We start from the raw sequence: 21,090 nt of genomic DNA, 5'->3' as shown, positions 1-21,090 counted from the left end.
CTAAAGCAGAGTCTGTCTCTGAATACAGGGTAAAAATGGTTCCAGTGTCCAGAATCCTTTACCATATGTGTATTGCTCTGGTCAAACTTCCATTCTTTTGGGTCAAACTAGATATATTTTTTGCTCTGCATCACTTTTAGCCTTGATTCTAGTTCCATAAACTTATTCCGTTATTTTCCTAAAATCACTCACATTTATCTAACTTTTCATTCATACCTAATTTAGCTTTCTTTCAAAAACTGAATATACCCATAGTCAAATAAAGAAAGCTTAGTTAAGTTTATCTTGGTCTCAGTGTCAGCATCATTCTAGTTCAATGTCAAGAATATTTGACTAAAATGTAGTTTCATCCTTTCAGAAATCTAAAAGCCTAACAGGCCCTAGAATATATTCAAATATACTCACAAAGTGTGTGCACAAAAGGAATTGTTCCTTCAGAAGGGAACTCCCACCAGTAATCAGGAGCTATTCACCAAAGTCAGGTTCATTGAACTGGAAAGTCACAGCATTATCTCTGTGAGTCCTCTCACATCTTTTATTTCACTCAAGATGGGAAACAAAGGAAAGGAAAAATCCATTTGTCTGCTAGAATTTGTGAATCCATTTGGAAAGATCCAAGATGGAGGAGTAGGAAGAGCCTGACCTCAACTCCTGCCATGGGCAAACCAAAATTACAACTGTTACAGAGCAACTACTGATGAGAATGACCTGAAGACTAACAGGAAAGATCTTGTACAACTAAAGATATAAAGGAGAAAACACGAGATGGGTTGGAGGGGAAGAAATACAGTATATTCAAGATCCACACCCCAGTGGGTAACCCATAAATGAAGGAATAATTACAATTGCTGTGATTCTACCTAAGAAGCAAGGGGTCTGAGCCCCACATCAGGCTCCCCAGGGGGTCCTATACCAAAAAGAGGAGCTCCACAATATTTGGCTCTGAAGGCCAGTGAGGCTTAATTTCGGGAGAGCCAGAGGGATATGGGAAATATAGACTCCACTCTTAAAAGGCACACACAAAACCTCAGTTTAAGAGACCACCAAGCATAATAATATTCACATTATAGGGGACCCAGAAGGAGAAGAGAGAGAAAAAAGGGGCAGAGAACATATTTCAAGACATAATAGCTAAAAATTTCCATAACTTGGGAATGTAAACAGACATCTAGGTCCAGGAAGCACAGAGAGTTCTAAGTAAAATCAATCCAAAGAGGACCACACCAAGACACATTGTAATTAAAAGGACAAAAACTAGAGATAAAGAGAGAATATTAAAATTAACAAGGGAAAAGCAACAAGTTACATACAAGGGAACTCCCATAAAGCTATCAGCAGAAACTCTGCAACCAGAAGGGAGAAACTCTGCAGACCAGAAGGGAGTGGCACAATATAAAGTGAAGAAAGGGGAAAACCTACAACTAAGAATACACTGTCCAGCAAGGCTTTCATTCAGATTTGATGGAGAAATCAAAAGTTTTACAGATAAGCAAAAGGTAATAGAGGTCAGCACCACCAAACCAGCTTTACAAGAAATGTTAAAGGAAATTTTCTAAGTGAAAAAGAAAAGGCTACAACTGGAAACTTGAAAATTATAAAAGGAAAAATCTCATGGCTAAAGGGAAATATACAGAGAATGTAGTAAGTCAACCACATACAAAGCTACTAAGAGGGTTAAAAAACAAAGGTAGTAAAATCATCTATATCTGCAATAAGTAGTTAAAGGATACACAAAACAAAAAAAAAAAAGGTAAAATATGATGTCGGGCCTCCCTGGTGGCGCAGTGGTTGAGAGTCCGCCTGCCGATGCAGGGGATACGGGTTCGTGCCCTGGTCTGGGAGGATCCCATATGCCGCGGAGCGGCTGGGCCCGTGAGCCATGGCCGCTGAGCCTGCGCGTCCGGAGCCTGTGCTCCGCAACGGGAGAGGCCACAACAGTGAGAGGCCCGCGTACAGCCAAAAAAATATATATATATATGATGTCAAAAACAGTAACCATTAGGGGAGAGGAGTAAAAATGCCGAGTTGTTAAAATGTGAATTAAAGGGACCAGCAACTTAAAATAATCATATACATACACACACACACACACACACACACACACACACACATGCACGCACATACAGAGCGAGAGAGAGGGGGATTGCTATATATTAACCTCATGGTAACCACAAATCAAAAACCTATAAGAAATACACACACAAAAAAAGGAGAAAGGAATCCAAACATAACACTAAAGATAGGCATTAAATCATGAGGAAAGAGAGTAAAAGAAGAAGAAAGGAACAAAAAAGAGCCACAAAATAACCTTAAAACAATTAATAAAATGTCAGTATATACACACCTATCAATAATTGCTTTAAATGTTAAGCCAGACAGAGAAAGACACATATCATATGATATTGTTTATATGTGGAATCTAACAAAAATAATACAAATGAACTTAGTTTTCACTGAACTAAAACAAATAATTCTAAAATTTGTATGCCAACAAAAAGGAGATCAAATAGTCAAAACACTCCTGAGAAAGAACAAAGTTAGAGGTATCATACTCACTGAGTGTGTGTGTGTGTGTGTGTGTGTATACACACACTTATATATATATATATATATATATATATGTATATATTTATATAAAACATCAAAACATTATGGAATTGGCAGAAAAGCAGAGACAGAAATCAATGGAACAGAACAGAGAGCCCAGAAATGAACCCACACTTATATGGGCAATTAATCTATGACAAAAAACACAGGAATATACAATGGCAAAAATAACTCTCTTCAATAAATGGTATTGGGAAACCTGGACAGCTACATGCAGAAAAGTTAAACTGGACTACTCTCTCACACGATGCCCAAAAATAAATTCAAAATGGATTAAAGACACTGTTTGCAGATGACATGACACTATACACAGAAAATCCTAATGATGCCACCAAAAAACTACTAGGACTCGTCAATGAATTCAGTAAAGTTGCAGGACACAAAATTAATATACAGAAATCTGTTGCATTTCTATACACTAAAAACAAAGTATCAGAAAGAGAAATTAAGGAAACAATCCCATTTACCATCATATCAAAAAGAATAAAATACCTAGGAATAAACCTGCCTAAGGAGGCAAAATACTTGTACTCAGAAAACTATAAAACACTGATGAAAGAAATCAAAGATAACATAAACAGATGGAGAAATATACTATGTTCTTGGATTGGAAGAATCAGTGTTGTGAAAAGGGCTATACTACCCAAGGCAATCTACAGATTCAATGCAATCTCTATCAAATTACCAATGTCATTTTTCACAGAACTAGAACAGAACATCTTAAAATTCGTATGGAGACAAAAAAGACCCCAAATAGCCAAAGTAATCTTGGGAAAGAAAAAAGGAGCTGAAGGAATCAAGCTCCCTGACTTCCTAACTATACCACTGATACAAAGATACAGTCATCATAACAGCATGGTACTGGCACAAAAACAGAAATATAGATCAATGGAACAGGATAGAAAACCCAGAAATGAACCCACACACCTATGGTCAATTAATCTATGACAAAAGAGGAAAGACTATACAATGGAGGAAAGACAGTCTCTTCAATAAATGGTGCTGGGAAAACTGGAGAGATACATGTAAAAAAAATGAAATTAGAATACTCTTTAACACCACTCACAAAAATAAACTCAAAATGGATTAAAGACCTAAATGTTAGACCAGACACTATAAAACTCTTAGAGGAAAACATAGGCAGAACACTCTCTGACATAAATCACAACAATATCTTTTTCAGCCTATCTCCCAGAGTAACAGAAATAAAAACAAAAATAAACAAATGGGACCCAATTGAACTGAAAAGCTTTTTCACAGCAAAGGAAACCATAAACAAAATGAAAAGACAACCCACAGAATGGGAGAAAATATTTGCAAATAATGTGACCAACAAAGGATTAATCTCCAAAATTTACAAACAGCCCATGAGTCTCAATACCATCAAAACAAAAAACCCAATCAAAAAATTGGCAGAAGACCTAAATAGACATTTCTCCAAAGAAGACATACAGATGGCCAAGAGGCAAATGAAAAGATGTTCAACATCATTAATTACTAGAGAACCACAAAGCAAAACTACAATAAGATATTAGTCTGAATGGCCATCATCAAAAAATCTACAAACAATAAATTCTGGAGAGGGTGTGGAGAAAAGGGAATCCTCCTACACTGTTGGTGGGAATGTAAATTGCTACAGCCACTATGGAGAACAGTATGGAGGTTCCTCAATAAATAAAAACTAGAACTACTATATAATTCAGCAATTCCACTACTGAGTATTTATCCAAAGAAAACAAAAACACTTATCAGAAAAGATATATGCACCCCTATGTTCATTGCAGAATTATTTATAATACACAAGATATGGAAGTAACCTCAGTGCTTATCTATAGACGAATGGATAAAGAAGGTGTGTGTGTGTATATACAGACACACACACATACAATGGCATATTACTCAGCCATTAAAACAAAAGAGTGAAATCTTGCCACTTGGGGAAACATGCTTGGACCTAAAGGATATCCTGCTAAGTGAGATAAGTTAGACAGAGAAAGACAAATACTGTATGCTTTCATACAGTGTGAGATGATCCCTCATTGCAGTTTTGATTTGTGTTTCTCTAATGATTAGTGATGTTCAACATCCTTTCATGTGCTTATTGGCGATCTGTATATCTCCCTTGGAGAAAGGTCTGTTTAGACCTTCTGTCCATTTTTGCATTAGGTATTTTGTTTTATTGACACTGAGCTGCATGAGCGGCTTGTATAATTTGGAGATTAATCCTCTGTCAGTTGCTTCATTTGCAAATATTTTCTCCCATTCTGAGAGATGTCTTTTCATCTTGTTTATGGTTTCCTTTGCTGTGCAAAAGCTTTTAAGTTTCATTAGGTCCCATTTGTTTATTTTTGGTTTGATTCCTCTATGGGGTGGGTCAAAAAGGATCTTGCTGTGATTTATGTCATAGAGTGTTCTGTCAATATTTTCCTCTAACAGTTTTATAGTGTCTGGCATTACATTTAGGTCTTTAATCCATTTTGAGTTTATTTTTGTGTATGGTGTTAGGGAATGTTCTAATTTCATTCCTTTACATGTAGCTGTCCAGTTTTCCCAGCACCACTTATTGAAGAGGCTGTCTTTTCTCCATTGTATATTCTTTCCTCTTTTATCAAAGATAAGGTGACCATATGTACATGGGTTTATCTCTGGGCTTTCTATTCTGTTCCATTGATCTATCTTTCTGTTTTTGTGCCAGTACCATACTGTCTTGATTACTGTAGCTTTGTAATATAGACTGAAATCAGGGAGCCTGATTCCTGCAGCTCCATTTTTCTTTCTCAGGATTGCTTTGGCTATTCGGGGCCTTTTGTGTTTCCATGCAAATTGTGAAAATTTTTGTTCTACTTCTGTGAAAAATGCCACTGGTAGTTTGATAGCGATTGCATTGAATCAGTGGATTGCTTTGGGTAGTATAGTCATTTTCACAATGTTGATTCTTCCAATCCAAGAACATGGTATATCTCTCCATTTCTATCATCCTTAATTTCTTTAATCAGTGTCTTATAGTTTTCTGCATACAGGTTATTTGTCTCCTTAGGTAGGCTTATTCCTAGGTATTTTATTCTTTTTCTTGCTATGGTAAATGGGATTGTTTCCTGAATGTCTCTTTCAGATTTTTTGTTGTTAGTGTAGAGTGATGTAAGAGATGTCTGTACATTAATTTTGGTCCTGCGACTTTACCAAATTATCAATTAGCTCTAGTAGTTTTCTGGTAGCATCTTTAGGATTCTCTATGTGTAGTATCGTGTTATCTGCAAACAGTGACAGATTTATTTCTCCTTTTCCAATTTGGATTCCTTTTATTTTTTTTTTCTTCTCTGACTACTGTGGCTAAAACTTCCAAAACTGTGTTGCATAACAGTGGTGAGAGTGGGCAACCTTCTCTTCTTCCTGATATTACAGGAAATGGTTTCATTTGTTCACCATTGAGAATGATGTTGGCTGTGGGTTTGTCATATGGCCTTTATTATGTTGAGGTAGGTTCCTCTATGCCCACTTTTTGGAGAGTTTTTATCAAAAATGGGTGTAGAATATTGTCAAAAGATTTTTCTGTATCTATCAAGATTATCATATGGTTTTTATCCATCAGTTTTTAATATGGTGTATCATATTGACTGATTTGCGTATATTGAATCCTTTCATTCCTGGGACAAACCTCACTTGATAATGATGTGTGATCCATTTAATGTGCTGTTGGGTTCTGTTTGCTAGCCTTTTGTTGAGGATTTTTGCATCTGTGTTCATCAGTGATATTGGCCTGTAGTTTCTTTTTTTGTGACATCCTTGTCTGGTTTTTGTATCAGGGTTATGGTGTTCACATAGAATGAGTTTGGAAGTGTTCCTCCCTCCATTACATTCTGGAAGAGTTTGCAAAGGATAGGTGTTACCTCGTCTCTAAATGTTTGATAGAATTCACCTGTGAAGCCATCTAGTCCTGGGCTTTTGTTTCTTGGAAGATTTTTAATCACAGTTTCAATTTCAGTGCTTGTGATTGAGCTGTTCATATTTTCTATTTCTTCCTGGTTCAGTCTTGGAAGGTTGTGCTTTTCTAAGAATTTGTCCATTTCTTCCAGGTTGTCCATTTTTTTGGCATATACTTGATTGTAGTGATCTCTCATGATCCTTTGTATTTCTGCAGTGTCAGTTGTTACTTCTCCATTTTCATTTCTACTTCTGTTGATTTGAGTCTTCTCCCTTTTTTCTTGATGAGTCTGGCTAATGATTTATCAATTTTGTTTATCTTCTCAAAGAACCAGCTTTTAGTTTTATTGATCTTTGTTATTGGTTCCTTTGTTTCATTTTCATTTATTTCTGATCTGATCTTTATGATTTCTTTCCTTCTACTAACTTTGTGGGGGTTTTGTTCTTCTTTCTCTAATTGCTTTAGGTGTAAGTTTAAGTTGTTTATTTGAGATATTTCTTGTTTCTTGAGGTAGGATGTTATTGCTATAAACTTCCCTCTTAGAACTACTTTTGCTGCATACCATAGGTTTTGGGTCATCGTGTTTTCATTGTCATTTGTTTCTAGGTATTTTTTGACTTCCTTTTTGATTTCTTCAGTTATCTCTTGGTTATTTAGTAACATATTGTTTAGCCTCCATGTGTTTGTATTTTTTACAGTTTTTTTTTCCTGTAATTGATATCTATTCTCATAACGTTGTGGTTGGAAAAGATACTTGACATGATTTCAAATTTCTTAAATCTACCAAGGCTTGATTTGTGATCCAAGATATGATCTATCTGGAAAGTGTTCCATGAGCACTTGAGAGGAAAGAGTATTCTGTTGTTTTTGGATGGAATGTCCTATAAATATCAATTAAGTCCATCATGTCTAATGTGTCATTTAAAGCTTGTGTTTAATTATTTATTTTCATTTTCAATGATCCATCCATTGATGAAATTGGGGTGTTAAAGTCCCCTACAATGATTGTGTTACTGTTGATTTACACTTTTATGGCTGTTAGTATTTGCCTTATATATTGAGGTGCTCCTGTATTGGGTGCATAAATATTTTCAATTGTTATATCTTCTTCTTGGATTGATCCCTTGATCATTATGTAGTGTCCTTCTTTGCCTCTTGTAATAGTCCTTATTTTAAGTCTATTTTAGATATGAGAATTGGTACTCCAGCTTTCTTTTGATTTCCATTTTCATGGGATATCTTTTTCCATCCCCCCACTTTCAGTCTGTATGTGTCCCTAGGTCTGAAGTGGGTCTCTTGTAGAGATCATATATGTGGGTCTTGTTTTTGTATCCATTCAACCAGTCTATATCTTTTGGTGGAGCATTTAATCCATTTACATTTAAGGTAATTATCAATATGTATGTTCTTATTACCATTTTCTTAATTGCTTTGGGTTTGTTTTTGTAGGTCTTTTCCTTCTCTTGTGTTTCCCACCTAGAGAAGTTCCTTTAGCATTTGTTGTAGTACTGGTTTGGTAGTGCTGAATTCTCTTAGCTTTTTCTTGTCTGTAAAGGTTTTAATTTCTCCTTTGAATGTGAATGAGTTCTTTGCTGGGTGTAGGTTTTTCCCTTTCATCACTTTAAGTATGTCCTGCCACTCCCTTCTACCTCAGAGTTTCTGCTGAAAGATCAGCTGTTAACCTTATAGGGATTCCCTTGTATGTTTTTTGTTGCTTTTCCCTTGCTGCTTTTAATATTTTTTCTTTGTATTTAAATTTTGATTGTTTGATTAATATATGTCTTGGTGTGTTTCTCCTTTGCTTTATCCTGTATGGGACTCTCTGTGCTTCCTGGACTTGACTGACTATTTTGTTTCCCTTGTTAGGGAAGTTTTCTACTATAATCTCTTCAAATATTTTCTCAGACCCTTTCTTTTTCTCTTCTTTATCTGGGACCCCTATAACTTGAATGTTGCTGCAGTTAATGTTGGATATGAGAATTGTCCTCAATTCTTTTCATTCTTTTTCTTTATTCTGCTCTCTGGTAGTTATTTCCACTCTTCTATCTTCCAGGTCATTTATCCACTCTTCTGCCTCAGTTAATCTGCTACTGATTTCTCCTCAAGCATTTTTAATTTCATTTATTGTGCTGTTCATCATTGTTTGTTTGCTATTTAGTTCTTCTAGGTCCTTGTTAAACATTTCTTGTATTTTCTCCATTCTGTTTCTGAGACATTCTGTTTCTGAGATCAGCTTTACTATCATTTCTCTGAATTCCTTTCAGGTAGACTCCCTAGTTCCTCTTCATTTGTTTGGTCTGGTGTATTGTTACCTTACTCTTTCTCCTGTTGCATATTTCTCTGTCTTCTCATTTTGGTTAACTTACTGTGTTTGGGGTCTCCTTTTCTCAGGCTGCACGTTTGTAATTCCTGTTATTTTTGGTGTCTGCTCCCAGTGGGTGAGGTTGTTTCAGTGTTTGTGTATGCTTCCTGTTGGGGAGGACTGGTGTCTGTGTTCTGGTGGGTGGAGCCATATCTTGTCCTTGTGTGCAGGGCCACATCCAGTATTGTGTTTGATGTTTCTTTGAACTTAGTATGACTTTATGCAGCCTCTCTGCTAATGGGTGGGGTTGTGTTCCTGTCTTACTAGTTGTTTAACATGGGGCATCCTAAAATGGCCTTGCTGGCTGTTGGGTGGAGCTGAGTCTTAGTGTTGAGATAGAGATAGATCTCTGAGAGAGCTCTCACCAATTAATATTATGTGGGGCCAGGGGGTCTCTGGTTGTCCAATGTCCTGGACTTGGTTCTCCCACCTTAGAGGCTCAGGCCCGACATCCATCCAGAGCGCCAAGACCCTGCCAGCCACATGGCTTGGAAGAAAAGGAAGAAAACAAAATGCACAGATAGAACCCCAAACAAATGGTAAAAACAAAACTAAACAGACAAAATCACACAAAGGAACATAGACACACACACTGTCATAAAAAGAAAAAAACAACAAAACAAAACAAAACAACAAAAAAAAACTAAAAAAAAAAGAAAAGAGAAAGAACAGACAGAACCCTAGGACAAATGGTAAAAGCAAACCTAAGCAGACAAAATCACACAAATAAACATACCCACAAACACTCACAAAAAGAAAAAAATTAATAAATGGAAGAGAACAATGAAACCAATAAACAAATCCACCAATGAAAACAAGCACTGAAAACTAAACTAAGATAAACATAAGACAAAAAAAATCAGATGCAGAAAGCAAACTCCAAGTCTACAGTTGCTCCCAAAGTCCACTGCCTCAATTTTGAGAACATTCGTTGTCTATTCAGGTATTCCACAGATGCAAGGTACGTCAAGTTAATGGCGGGCATTTAATCTGCTGCTTCTGGGGCTGCACAGAGAAATTTTCCTTTCTCTTCTTTGTTCACACAGCTCTTGAGGTTCAGCATTTTTTGGCCCACCTCTGCGTGTGGGTCACCCTCAGGCATCTGTTCCCCCTCCCCCAGACAGGAGGGAGTTAAAGCAGCAGCTTATTAGGGCTCCCTTGCTCACTGAGGCCAGGGGTGGAGGGAGGGGTTTGGTAGTCATAATTGGAATGTGGGGCGAGCCTATGGTGGCAGAGGCTGGGGTGACGTTGCAACAGCCTGAGGCATGCCGTGTGTTCTCCTGGGGAAGTTGTCCCTGGATCACGGGACCCTGGTGGTGGTAGGCTGCACAGGTTCCCAGGAGGGGAGGTGTGGACAGTGACCTGTGCTTTCACACAAGGTTTCTTGGTGGCTGCAGCAGCAGCCTTAATGTCTCATGCCCATCTCTGGTGTCCGCGCTGAGAGCCGCAGCTCACACCTACCTCTGGAGCTCGTTTAGGCGGTGCTTTGAATCCCCTCTCCTCGTACATCCCTAAACAGTGGTCTGTTACCTCTCTGGCAGGTCCAGTCTTTACCCCAGGCTCCCTTCTGGCTAGCTGTGGTGCCCTAGCCCCCTTCAGGCTGTCTTCACAAAGCCAACCTCAGTCCTTTTCCTGGGATCTGATCTCTGAATTCTGAGTCTCAGCTCCCAGCCCCCACCTGCCCCAGCAGTTTAGCAGACAAGCCTCTCAGACCGGTGAGTGCTGGTCAGCACCAATCCTCTGTGCGGGAATCTCTCTACTTTGCCCTCTGCACCCCTGTTGCTGCGGTCTCCTCTGTGGCTCCAAAGCTTCTCCCTGCCTAGCCCCCCATCTCTGCCAGTGAAGGGACTTCTTAATGTGTGGAAACTTTTCCTCCTTCACAGTTCCCTCCCAGAGGTGCAAGCCCTGTCCCTAGTCTTTTGTCTCTGTTTTTTCTTTTTTATTTTGCCCTACCCAGGTACATGGGGATTTTCTTGCCTTTTTGGAAGCCTGATGTCTTCTGCTAATGTTCAGTAGGTGTTCTGAAGGAGCCGCTCCACATGTAGATGTATTCTTGATGTATTTGTGGGGAGGAAGGTGATCTCCACATCGTACTCCCCCACAATCTTGAAGATCTCTCTCCTACACATGAAAGTAGTTAAGAGAGTAAATCCTAAGAGTTCTCATCACAAGGATAACTTTTTTCTATTCCTTTAATGTTATATCTACATGACATGATGGATATTCCCAAATTTAGTGTAATCATTTCATGATGTATGTAAGTCAAATCAATATTCTGTACACCTTAAACTTATACAGTGCTGTATGCCAATTAGATCTCAATAAAACTGGAAGAAAAACATTTTATGTTATTGCTAGAAACAATCCTATGAAGCATTAGTATTACCATTCCCATTTTTCAAAAGGGAAGTATGAGGAGGTGAGCAGCTAGAAGTTAAATTAGCAAAGAGGTCAAGATTAAACACTCCTCTCCTTGTGGTACCTGGGACTCAGCTTACCTCTTTTGGTTCTGACCCCATCATTTTTATCAAGGTAAATTACATTTAATACATTATAATAGTTTACCATATTGGAAGAATAGTTTGAAGAAATTATAACAAGTCATGTCCACTCTTTCTCTACTAATAAATCAAAATTTCATCCCAAATAAAACACTTCAGAAAGATTTCTTTTTTTCCTATTGGTATTAAAAGATTGTTGGATCAGCTGAATGAGGTTGATCATGTTTCTATGTTGTTAAAACTCACAATATTAAACTTTGGATTACCTGGTGAGGGCTGAAATACACGAGGCTTCCACAGCACTCTCTATATTAATCTTTTCTCCCAAATGCTCCCTCAGAACGATCCAAGGAACAGTCCTCCAAATGGTCCTGAATCTCACACAGGGCACCTGAGAGGGGCTTCTGCCACTCCCCAGGCCAAGGGATTTGTTTCTGGGGTGTCCTTTCAAGGAGACCACATGACAGCACATGCCTGTCATGTTCATGGTTTATAGTATCCCATGATTGACCTGTGTCAGTGGGAGGAACGGCAGGACAGGTGCCCCCAGGAATTCTCTCCCATGCACAGGTCTGAGTTAGTGCTTTTATCCATGTCTTATTCTTCCTTTTGAGGACTTAATGAATCAATGGCTCCAACTACCAGCTACTCTTCACCAGGCATTCTTTCTAGGTGAAGCTAATTAGACCATCTCTAATTACTGTTACTTACTTTGCATGTTTCTTCTGGTAAGAACTCCATTAGAATTACCCTAAGGCAGAAAGGATTGTTGCACTGTTCTGCCTATTTTCTCTCTCTGTTTTGTGTCTCTCTTTTTCCTTCAGGTCAAACTGACCTGCACCATTTTTCCTGGGCTTACTATTGGAAACCTTTGATACCCTTTCTCCTTCCTATATAATAGATTTCCCCTTCCTGTCCATGCTTGTGGATTAAATCAGTGTTGGTGGGAATGTAAATTGATACAGCCACTATGGAGAACAGTATGGAGGTTCCTTAAAAAACTAAAAGTAGAACTACCATATGACCCAGCAATCCCACTACTGGGCATATACCCTGAGAAAACCATAATTCAATAAAGGCATGTGCCACTATGTTCATTGCAGCACTATTTACCATAGCCAGGATATGGAAGTGTCCATCAACAGATGAATGGATAAAGAAGATGTGGCACATATATACAATGGAATATTACTCAGCCATAAAAAGAAACAAAATTGAGATATTTGTTGTGAGGTGGATGGACCTAGAGTCTGTCATACAGAGTGAAGTAAGTCAGAAACAGAAAAACAAATACCATATGCTAACACATATATATGGAATCTAAAAAAAAAAAAAGAAAGAAAAAAATGGTCATGAAGAACCTAGGGGCAAGACAGTAATAAAGACACAGACCTACTAGAGAATGGACTTGAGGATATGCGTAGGGGGAAGGGTAAGCTGGGACAAAGTGAGAGAGTGGCATGGACATATATACACTACCAAATGTAAAATAGATAGCTAGTGGGAAGCAGCCGCATAGCACAGGGAGATCAGCTGCATGCTTTGTGACCACCTAGAGGGGTGGGATAGGGAATGTGGGAGGGAGGGAGATGTAACAGGGAGGAGATATGGGGATATATGTATATGTATAACTGATTCACTTTGTTGTAAAACAGAAGCTAACACACCATTGTATGCAGTTATACTCCAATAAAGATGTTTAAAAAAAAAAAAAAGAAGGTCCAGACAAGTTGGAGAACCACTGATGTAAATAGTAGAAGAAACAAACCACAAACAAACAAATCCAATAAACTCTTCTAAATAATTTAGTGAACAAAATGCCATAAACTTAATTATAACCACATGCCTGTGACACAAGCATTTTATTTTCCTTCCCAAGATTTTAGACAATATATTTAGAATCTATGACCTTCACTACCATCATCTCTAGTGTATCACACACTTCTAAGGACCATATGAGAAGGTCTGAGTGACCTGGCAACTCTTTGTCTCAACCCCTTTGGTCTTTTATTCCAAAATGTCATGGCAGCATCCTTCACTTTGTTTCCATTCTCCATCATCGTTGCCCTCGCCACTAACCCTCTCCTCACCTAGATGAAGCTCTTGCTTCCATTCCACTGGCCTCTGCCTATGATGAGGCCAGATGCTATTCTGGCCTCAACATCTCATCTTCACCCATGAAATTTCCTCTAACCAGTATCATGAGTTGTTATAATGCTAATTACGACTCACCATAACACACCCCCTTCAAAGCTCTCTGCTGAACAGTATTTGTGGAACTGAGTTACATCTCTTCTTCCTAGCCAGAAAGAGACCAACTTTGTGTTGGGTTTTTTCTGTACATTCTAGAAGGATTTTTATTCACTTCCTAGATCTTGTTACTCTTAACTGCTCTTCATCTAAGGTCAACTCCCATCATTCCTTCCTCCCTCGTTTACCATGTGCAGCATAATTGCTCTAAATCCTTCCTTCTCATCACCAGCTCCTAAGTACATCCCAGTTTTGGGGGAATTCTGTTCTCATGGGATGTCACAACACTACGTATGAACGGGGTGACAAGAAACAACAAACATGCATGTTGTGTGTGTATTGCCTGTGTTCCAGCTTATGCTCTGTTGTCTCATGGACATTTTCACAGCACAGTTCAAAGAATTTCAAGAAGTGACAGTGGAGCATTAAATCAAGCTCTTCTGAACACAAAGCCCTGTGTGACAGCACAGGTCACATGCCCCAACCCTCCTAAAGTTATTAACATCCATCAGGCTTCATAAACAGATGGGAAGCCTATTAAATATATATATATATATATATATATATATATATATATATAATTTCCAGAACCTAGCTTCAAAGATTCTCATACAAGTGGTATAAGGTAGCTTCTAGAATCTGTATTTTTGACAAGCTCCCTGGGTGATCGTGATGGACTTCCTGGTTTGCAAAACACCACCTCAGAGGAATTCCAAGTCCCTAAAATACTGTTCACCTTCCCAGCACCAGCCCTGGTAGTCAGCTGCTTTTCTTTCCCTATCTACTCTGTCGCCCACCACCAGGGTGCTGAGGGGAGGTCCAGATTAAGAGTGGCAGAGGCAACCCTAATAGACCCATGGCTTGCAGATACAATGCTGTCATCTGCTTCATGGTCTGATTTGCTCCCTGGCTCTCCTATCCCCGCCTCCTGGTGCATCTCCACGTCTACACCCTGGGATGTGTCTGTGGGCAGGAACATCTAGAAACTAGAGTCAGCCTCCTTTCCCAGACCCTCCTTTCCAGGCTCCGGCCATTCCCCACCCACTGGCTCTGTAAACCAGACTCTTCAGAACTGCCCCCAACTCCTCCCTCTTTCTCAACTCTTCACTCCAAATGGATCCATCCTTTCAAAGTTTCTTCCCAAATCACACACAAATTCCTCCCCTTTTATCTGTCCCATCTGCCACTGCCTTGATCTATTTAGACCTTAATCTTTCCTCTCCTGAGTCACTTAAATGACCTTCCAATGAGGTTCACTAGCTGCCTCTGAGTTCTACCTGCACCTGTGCTATGAGAGTCCTCTAAAGGCCATATCTAATGTAATTCTCTCATTCAGAATCCTTTCATGGTTCCTGAGAGTCTCCAGTAAAATATTTAAACCATTCACTGTAGTATAGGAGGCCCTTAAGTACATGTCTCTTTCCCACACATACACTTAACGCCAGCCCCAGCCAGCTCCCAGAATCTCCCTAAGGACAACATGTCCTTACCCTTCCTGGGGTTTTGCAAAGTTATTTCCTCAGCTTCGAACATCCGTCTTCTGCATCCCCCCTTTTCTCACCCACCTAGCAAATTCTTGTGGGTCTTTTTATAGGTTAGCTCAGAAACCAATTCAAAATCACCTCCTTGTAACTGCCCTAACCTGTTACAATGACTGTCCCCCACCCCGCGCTGCTTCTTCTCCACTGCCCATGGCACCTGAACCAACCCTGAGAGGACTTTGAGGGTAAAGTTGTTCTTGGCGTGAAGTGGGCTGCCAGGGACTCAGAACAGAGGAATGAAAACAGGTCGGGAAGGAAAGAAGGGTGAGGCTCAGGTGGATCTGCTCTCCCAGCAGCAGCTCAGTCCACAGGACACCGTCTCCATCCCAACATCGTGAACAACTTGCAAAGACGATTCAGATGCCGCTAGAATCTCTCAAAGAGCCCCATTCACAGCTACAGGAGGACTCTGTTGTCCCCTTCTCTCCCCCACCCCTTTTCCTGTCTGCACTCCAACACCCTCCTGAGACATTGCCTCCAGCCTCTAGGGATGCTTTCTCTCCTTTCTAACTGCCTTCCTGAATGTATGTTTTCCCCTGGGAGTTCTCCCTATTTTAAATTCTCAGCCCAGCTAACCTGCCACAGCACTGCAGGTGGGAAGAAATCACCAGAGAGAGAGAGAGAGAGATTTGCTGGAAGTTCCCGACATGCTTAACAACAGCTCTCACCTAAGGCACTTCCAAAATAACCCAGCTCAGGGTTCACAGCAGACCCATGAAAAAGGCAGAGGCAGAGTTCAAGCATCTCTAAATAATACTTCAGTCTTCTGCTTTCAAGTGCTTTAGGAAAACCCACCTCTTACATTATCTGGAAGCCCCAGCCCTGCAGATTTTTTCCTCTCCTTTACTTTTTTTTTTTTTTTTTTTGCGGTACGCAGGCCTCTCACTGTTGTGGCCTCTCCCGTTGCGGAGCACAGGCTCCGGACGCACAGGCTCAGCGGCCATGGCTCACGGACCCAGCCGCTCCGTGGCATGTGGGATCTTCCCGGACCGGGGCACGAACCCGTGTCCCCTGCATTGGCAGGCGGACTCTCAACCACTGTGCCACCAGGGAAGTCCTCTCCTTTACCTTTATCAGCCTAACAACCAAGAGAAGCCGAGGAAGCAGACAAGGTATCACCCTTAGAAATGCAGAGGGGTGCTGTACACACCCAAATTTGCCCACATTCAAGGACTCACTTCTGCTTTTTGCCCTGTGATTAAACTTCTTACTTCTATGGGGTCCTTATTCTTCCTCCAAGCAGAAGTCCTTGCTTCAATTCCATGACCAGCGAGCTTCAGTTTTAAGGTCCACAAACACACCTCTGGGAAACAGGGTGATGTATTTTCTCTATGCTGTCCACAGACCTCTTGCTCCCATCGAGCTCTAGAAGCTCTGCCTTGACCTATGTGTGTACTGACCATCTGCCAGGACTCACACCACTGACCATCCCAGACATTCCTAAAGCCACCAAACCTACTTCCAGGATCTTCCCTTAGTGCCCGATGCCAGGACTCTCCCAACCACTTGCCCTTCCCCATGGGTCCCTATGAGCTGCATCCTGAGTGTTTGGGGTTCTGCAACTCGGTGTGATGCATGAAGGGACCTGGACTAGGGCAGGGAGAGGGCAAATAGGAACGCAGAAACAGCCAGCCTTGAACTAGTCATGGGGGTGTGGTTGAGAGCTTTTGCAACAGAACAATTGGAACACACTCTGCAACTATAGAAATAAATCTTCTTTATACTCTCCTCAAACCACAGAGAGAAATTCAAAGCTGATGCTGGGTTATCTCAATCATTTGAATCTCGTTCAGTACCAAAGCAGTTTTTTACTCCACTGTGAAGTTCTAATTATGCTGAAGTACACACTGAATTTCATTTAGACAAGAAAGACATTTTAATTCCCACTTTTTAGTTATTGAGCATTCCCTCGGGTTGACCAGAATCCTCATGCTCAGACAGAGTCTGTGGGTTTGGATAATAATACGCAGTTGCTCACACACCTGAGTGCGGATGAGAAGTTACGTGTGGGTTATAAGTCACTGTGCGGGTCTGTGGGTGAAGCAGCTGCCTGCCTCCTGGGTTTCCTCTCAGTGGGTCTGCCCTCTGTCTCGTCTCCTTCCAGGGCTGAGTGGAGATGACTTCCTGGTCGTGGGTCTGCGCAGCGGCCGCGTGGTTTACAGTTACAACCTGGGATCTGGCACAGCAAGTGTCAACAGCGATCCCCTCGATCTGAGCCATGGGATCCACACGGTCCATCTGGGGAGGTCCTTCCGAGCAGGCTGGCTGAAGGTAAAGGGTCATCCCTCCATCCGTCCCACAATCTTACTGCGTGCTGCTGTATTATGGGATCTGTGCTGAGGGATAGAGGTGAAAGAGCTGGGCCACTTGCCTCCTTGAATTTCACAGACTAGCGCACAAAACAGAAGACTAGGGGGTGTTGAAGTTAAGTGGTGTGGGGATAAATTAGAGGATAACTAACATAAACAAGATGAGAGAGAGGATTCAGGGAATTCTTCTCAAAAGAGATGACACTGGCGTAAATAGCAGTTCAGAAAAAGAAGCATGGAGAGCGTGGACTTAAGGAACACTGGTGGTTTTCAGGCGAGGGAAGCGAAAGGTGTGGCTGGAGAGAGACAAGGTCTGTATCATCAAAGGACTTATCTAAGTAGTTTAGATTTGCATCTGGAGAGCTACCAAGAAATTTAAGAAGGGGGCTGGGTGCCGTGGTCAGTTTCCATTTGCTGATAAATGACTGGTGGTCATATGAGAACTGATATGAGAGGGAGGTAAGGCCAGATGGAGGAGGTCAAACGGGATGCCACCTCCTAATCTTTGAAGAACTGTGATGTTGATTGAGATGTAGAACCATGACTGTTAGTTATTTCATAGTAACAGACACCAGCGAAGAAGCAGAGAATTAAGTGGTAAAGTGTGTTTGAGTTCTCCAAAATTCAGGTCTGTGTAAGTTTTCATGCCAAGTTAATGGGAAATAACAAAAGAGAATCTTAACAGTTCGCCCTGGGGAATCAATTTCTTTTTTAATAAGCTTTGATTTTTTTTTCCTTTTGAAGGTAGATGATCAGCAAAATAAATCCATCATCTCCCCAGGAAAACTGGTTGGTCTCAATGTCTTCAGTCAGTTTTATGTAGGTGGCTACAGTGAATACACTCCAGATCTCCTACCGAATGGAGCCGATTTTAAAAATGGCTTTCAAGGTAAGACATGGACGGATTTTACACTATACCTACCTGTCTCAAAAGTTGAGAAAAGAAAAAACTTTTAAAGAGTATATTTCTAGTTCTAAAACCAGCAGTGAGGATTGCTTTCTAATCAGACTTGATCAGTTAGATTTTAATGGAAATCATTCATTCACTGTTTATTAATCACTTAACTACCTATGTACTAGGTGTTAGGGTGTTTCAGTGAACAAAAGTAGGATTCCTGCACTCGTGAATTTACATTCTAGTTGGATAAAGGTGGGAACAGACAATAAACACTAAATATAGTAAATAAATAAATTATATAGTAGTATAAGTTAATAACTTCTGTGGGGGGAAAAGGACAAGTAGAGCATGATATGGGGGGTCAGGATTGTGGGTCTTCTTTTTTTTTTTTTGCGGTACGTGGGTCTCTCACTGTTGTGGCCTCTCCTGCTGCGGAGCACAGGCTCCAGACGCGCAGGCTCAGCGGCCATGGCTCACGGGCCCAGCCGCTCCGCGGCATGTGGGATCCTCCTGGACCAGGGCACGAACCCGAGTTCCCTGCATCGGCAGGTGGACTCTCAACCACTGCACCACCAGGGAAGCCTTGTGGGTCATTTTTATATAGGGTGCTTTTTAACATAGAGTAAGTAGGGTAGACCTCATGGAGTCACAGTAAAAATTGAAACTCCATCTAACTTTGGAATGTACTTGATATAAAAGATGATGGACAGATGGCTGCCACCTATCCACACCATGAAGATGTGGCCCACGGAGGTCACCAGAGGCCAAGGGGGTTAAGAGAAAACACCACACTTGGACAAGCAATCGTATTGCCATAGCCTGTCTCCTGTGTTCAAAAAGGAACATAGACTCAGACCTTCCCTATAAAGCTGATTCATAGTGGAGTTATCACATAAAGGCATGTTTTGAATTGTTATAATAATACATTTGGTGAAAATAAGCTTTTTGGTGGCTCTTAGTCCCAGAATATTTGGCCAAGGGGCTGCTCGTTGTAGTGTCCTAAGCCACTCACCCATGACCAGCCTACTCTCCATCAGAAGCCCAGGATTAGGGACCAGGATGTGATGCATTTGGGGCACTTGAGTTCTCTGCCTGCCTGGCAACCCCATTCTACCCACCCCCACTGACTTCTGCCTAAACACAGATGCAGGATGCCATGTACTTGAAACATATGAAAACAACACAGCTAATTCAACATAATACAAGGTCAGTTTCTAGTAAAACTAGTTCATTCTGCCAAGGCTCTCAAAGAAACTTTTTGTTTGAATATATAATCTGTGCTGATTCTCAGAAGAGTATCTTAAAGAATAGTTTAAAGCATATTAAGGCTCAATGCTCAACAGTTCTTTCACTGCAGGAGATCATCTGAAGGGCAAAACAAATCAATGAGTTTTTAAAACATTATATTCAAAGAAAAGGATGGGTAAATTTATAAATGTAAAAGAAAGCACATCTTCCACTCAGTGAAACAGAGATATTGCTGGGGACCATCAAAACCTGTTGTCATTTGTTCCCACACACACTTCTTCTGTAAATATTCTGGATATAATCAAGCATAAGAGTGTGGATTCTGGAACCCAACTGTCTAGATATGTGTCCCCTCTGCCACCTACAAGCTCCATGACCCTGGTGAGTCAACAAACCTCCTCGTTACTCACTGTACCTCAGCTGTAAAATGGGACAATCACAGCACTTCTCTAGTTCCAAGAGTGAGCTAACGGAGAGAACACAAAGCTTAGAGCTCTCAGTATGTTAGCAACGATGATGGTGCTGGTGGTAGGAGGAGGCCCAGCTCCAGTGAAACCTTTGCTCCTCTTTCTCTGCCTCACAGACGTGGCTCTGGCTCTAGTCACGCTGCCTTCAGATCCAGGCTCTGCCAGGTAGTAGCTGTGTGACTTTTAGCCTGTTATTTACACTCTCTGAGTCTCCATTTTCTCCTCTGTTAAAAAAAAAAAAAAAAACCTACCCCATAGGGTGTTTGTAAGTTAATCAATTAAGTAAAATAATTATGTTAAGTGCTTATACCAGAAACCAGTACATGATAAACACAATAAATGTTAGCTATTAGTGGTATTCCATCCTACTGTCAGAGGACTTGGTGCTTTCAAAGTTATCAAAGTCTAACATTTCCTGGTTTCCTTTTTTTCCCTTCTATTAGGAACTTTCCTTCACATCTTGTTAACAAGAACAGAGACTGGCTTTCGTCAATACCTGTCATTTTCTCCTTAAGTCTGTTAATGAGCCTACACTCAGCACATACACAGCTGGCCCTTCTTCTGACAGAAATAACTACATTGACAGGCCTGGAAGCATGCCAAGCTTCTTAGGATGAAAATCTTGGGCGGGTCTTCTTGGAATTGCCACTTAATCCACAGTCTTATGGAAACTCCAGGACCTTAGCTTAGCCCTTAATTGTATCATTTGTCTCTTGAATCCTTCCTCAATGTCTGCACCTCCTCCGTCATAAACTAGCCTTTATTATGTACTGCAAATTATAGACAAGTAGTACCACCCTATCATCATGACCAGATCACAACTGTACTATAAACCTGATTCCCCAGAGCTAATCTCACTGGCTTTAAAGAGTGATACAAGGTGACTAAAATATAGATTTCTGAACCCTGCTTAAGTGAAATCTCTATGATGAGGGTCTAAAAATTTGCATTTCAATGAGACTCCCCAGATTTGGAAGCCACTATA

At 40.7% G+C, this 21,090-nt stretch overlaps 1 protein-coding gene across 1 annotated transcript in view; it reads left to right on the top strand.

Annotated features, from left to right (window-relative positions):
- EYS (eyes shut homolog) overlaps window positions 1–21,090 on the top strand; it is a 1,591,612-nt gene that overhangs the window by 1,489,508 nt on the left and 81,014 nt on the right. Inside the window, exons 36-37 of the mRNA XM_060115102.1 lie at window positions 17,288–17,454; window positions 18,237–18,381. Coding sequence (XP_059971085.1) covers window positions 17,288–17,454; window positions 18,237–18,381 — 312 coding nt within the window. The remainder of the gene's footprint in view (window positions 1–17,287; window positions 17,455–18,236; window positions 18,382–21,090) is intronic.

Source organism: Mesoplodon densirostris, chromosome 12 (genome assembly GCF_025265405.1).
Source record: "Mesoplodon densirostris isolate mMesDen1 chromosome 12, mMesDen1 primary haplotype, whole genome shotgun sequence".
Lineage (NCBI taxonomy): Eukaryota > Metazoa > Chordata > Mammalia > Artiodactyla > Ziphiidae > Mesoplodon > Mesoplodon densirostris.
The sequence above is the reverse complement of the archived record's forward strand: the minus strand, read 5'-3'. Positions and strand labels throughout refer to the sequence as shown.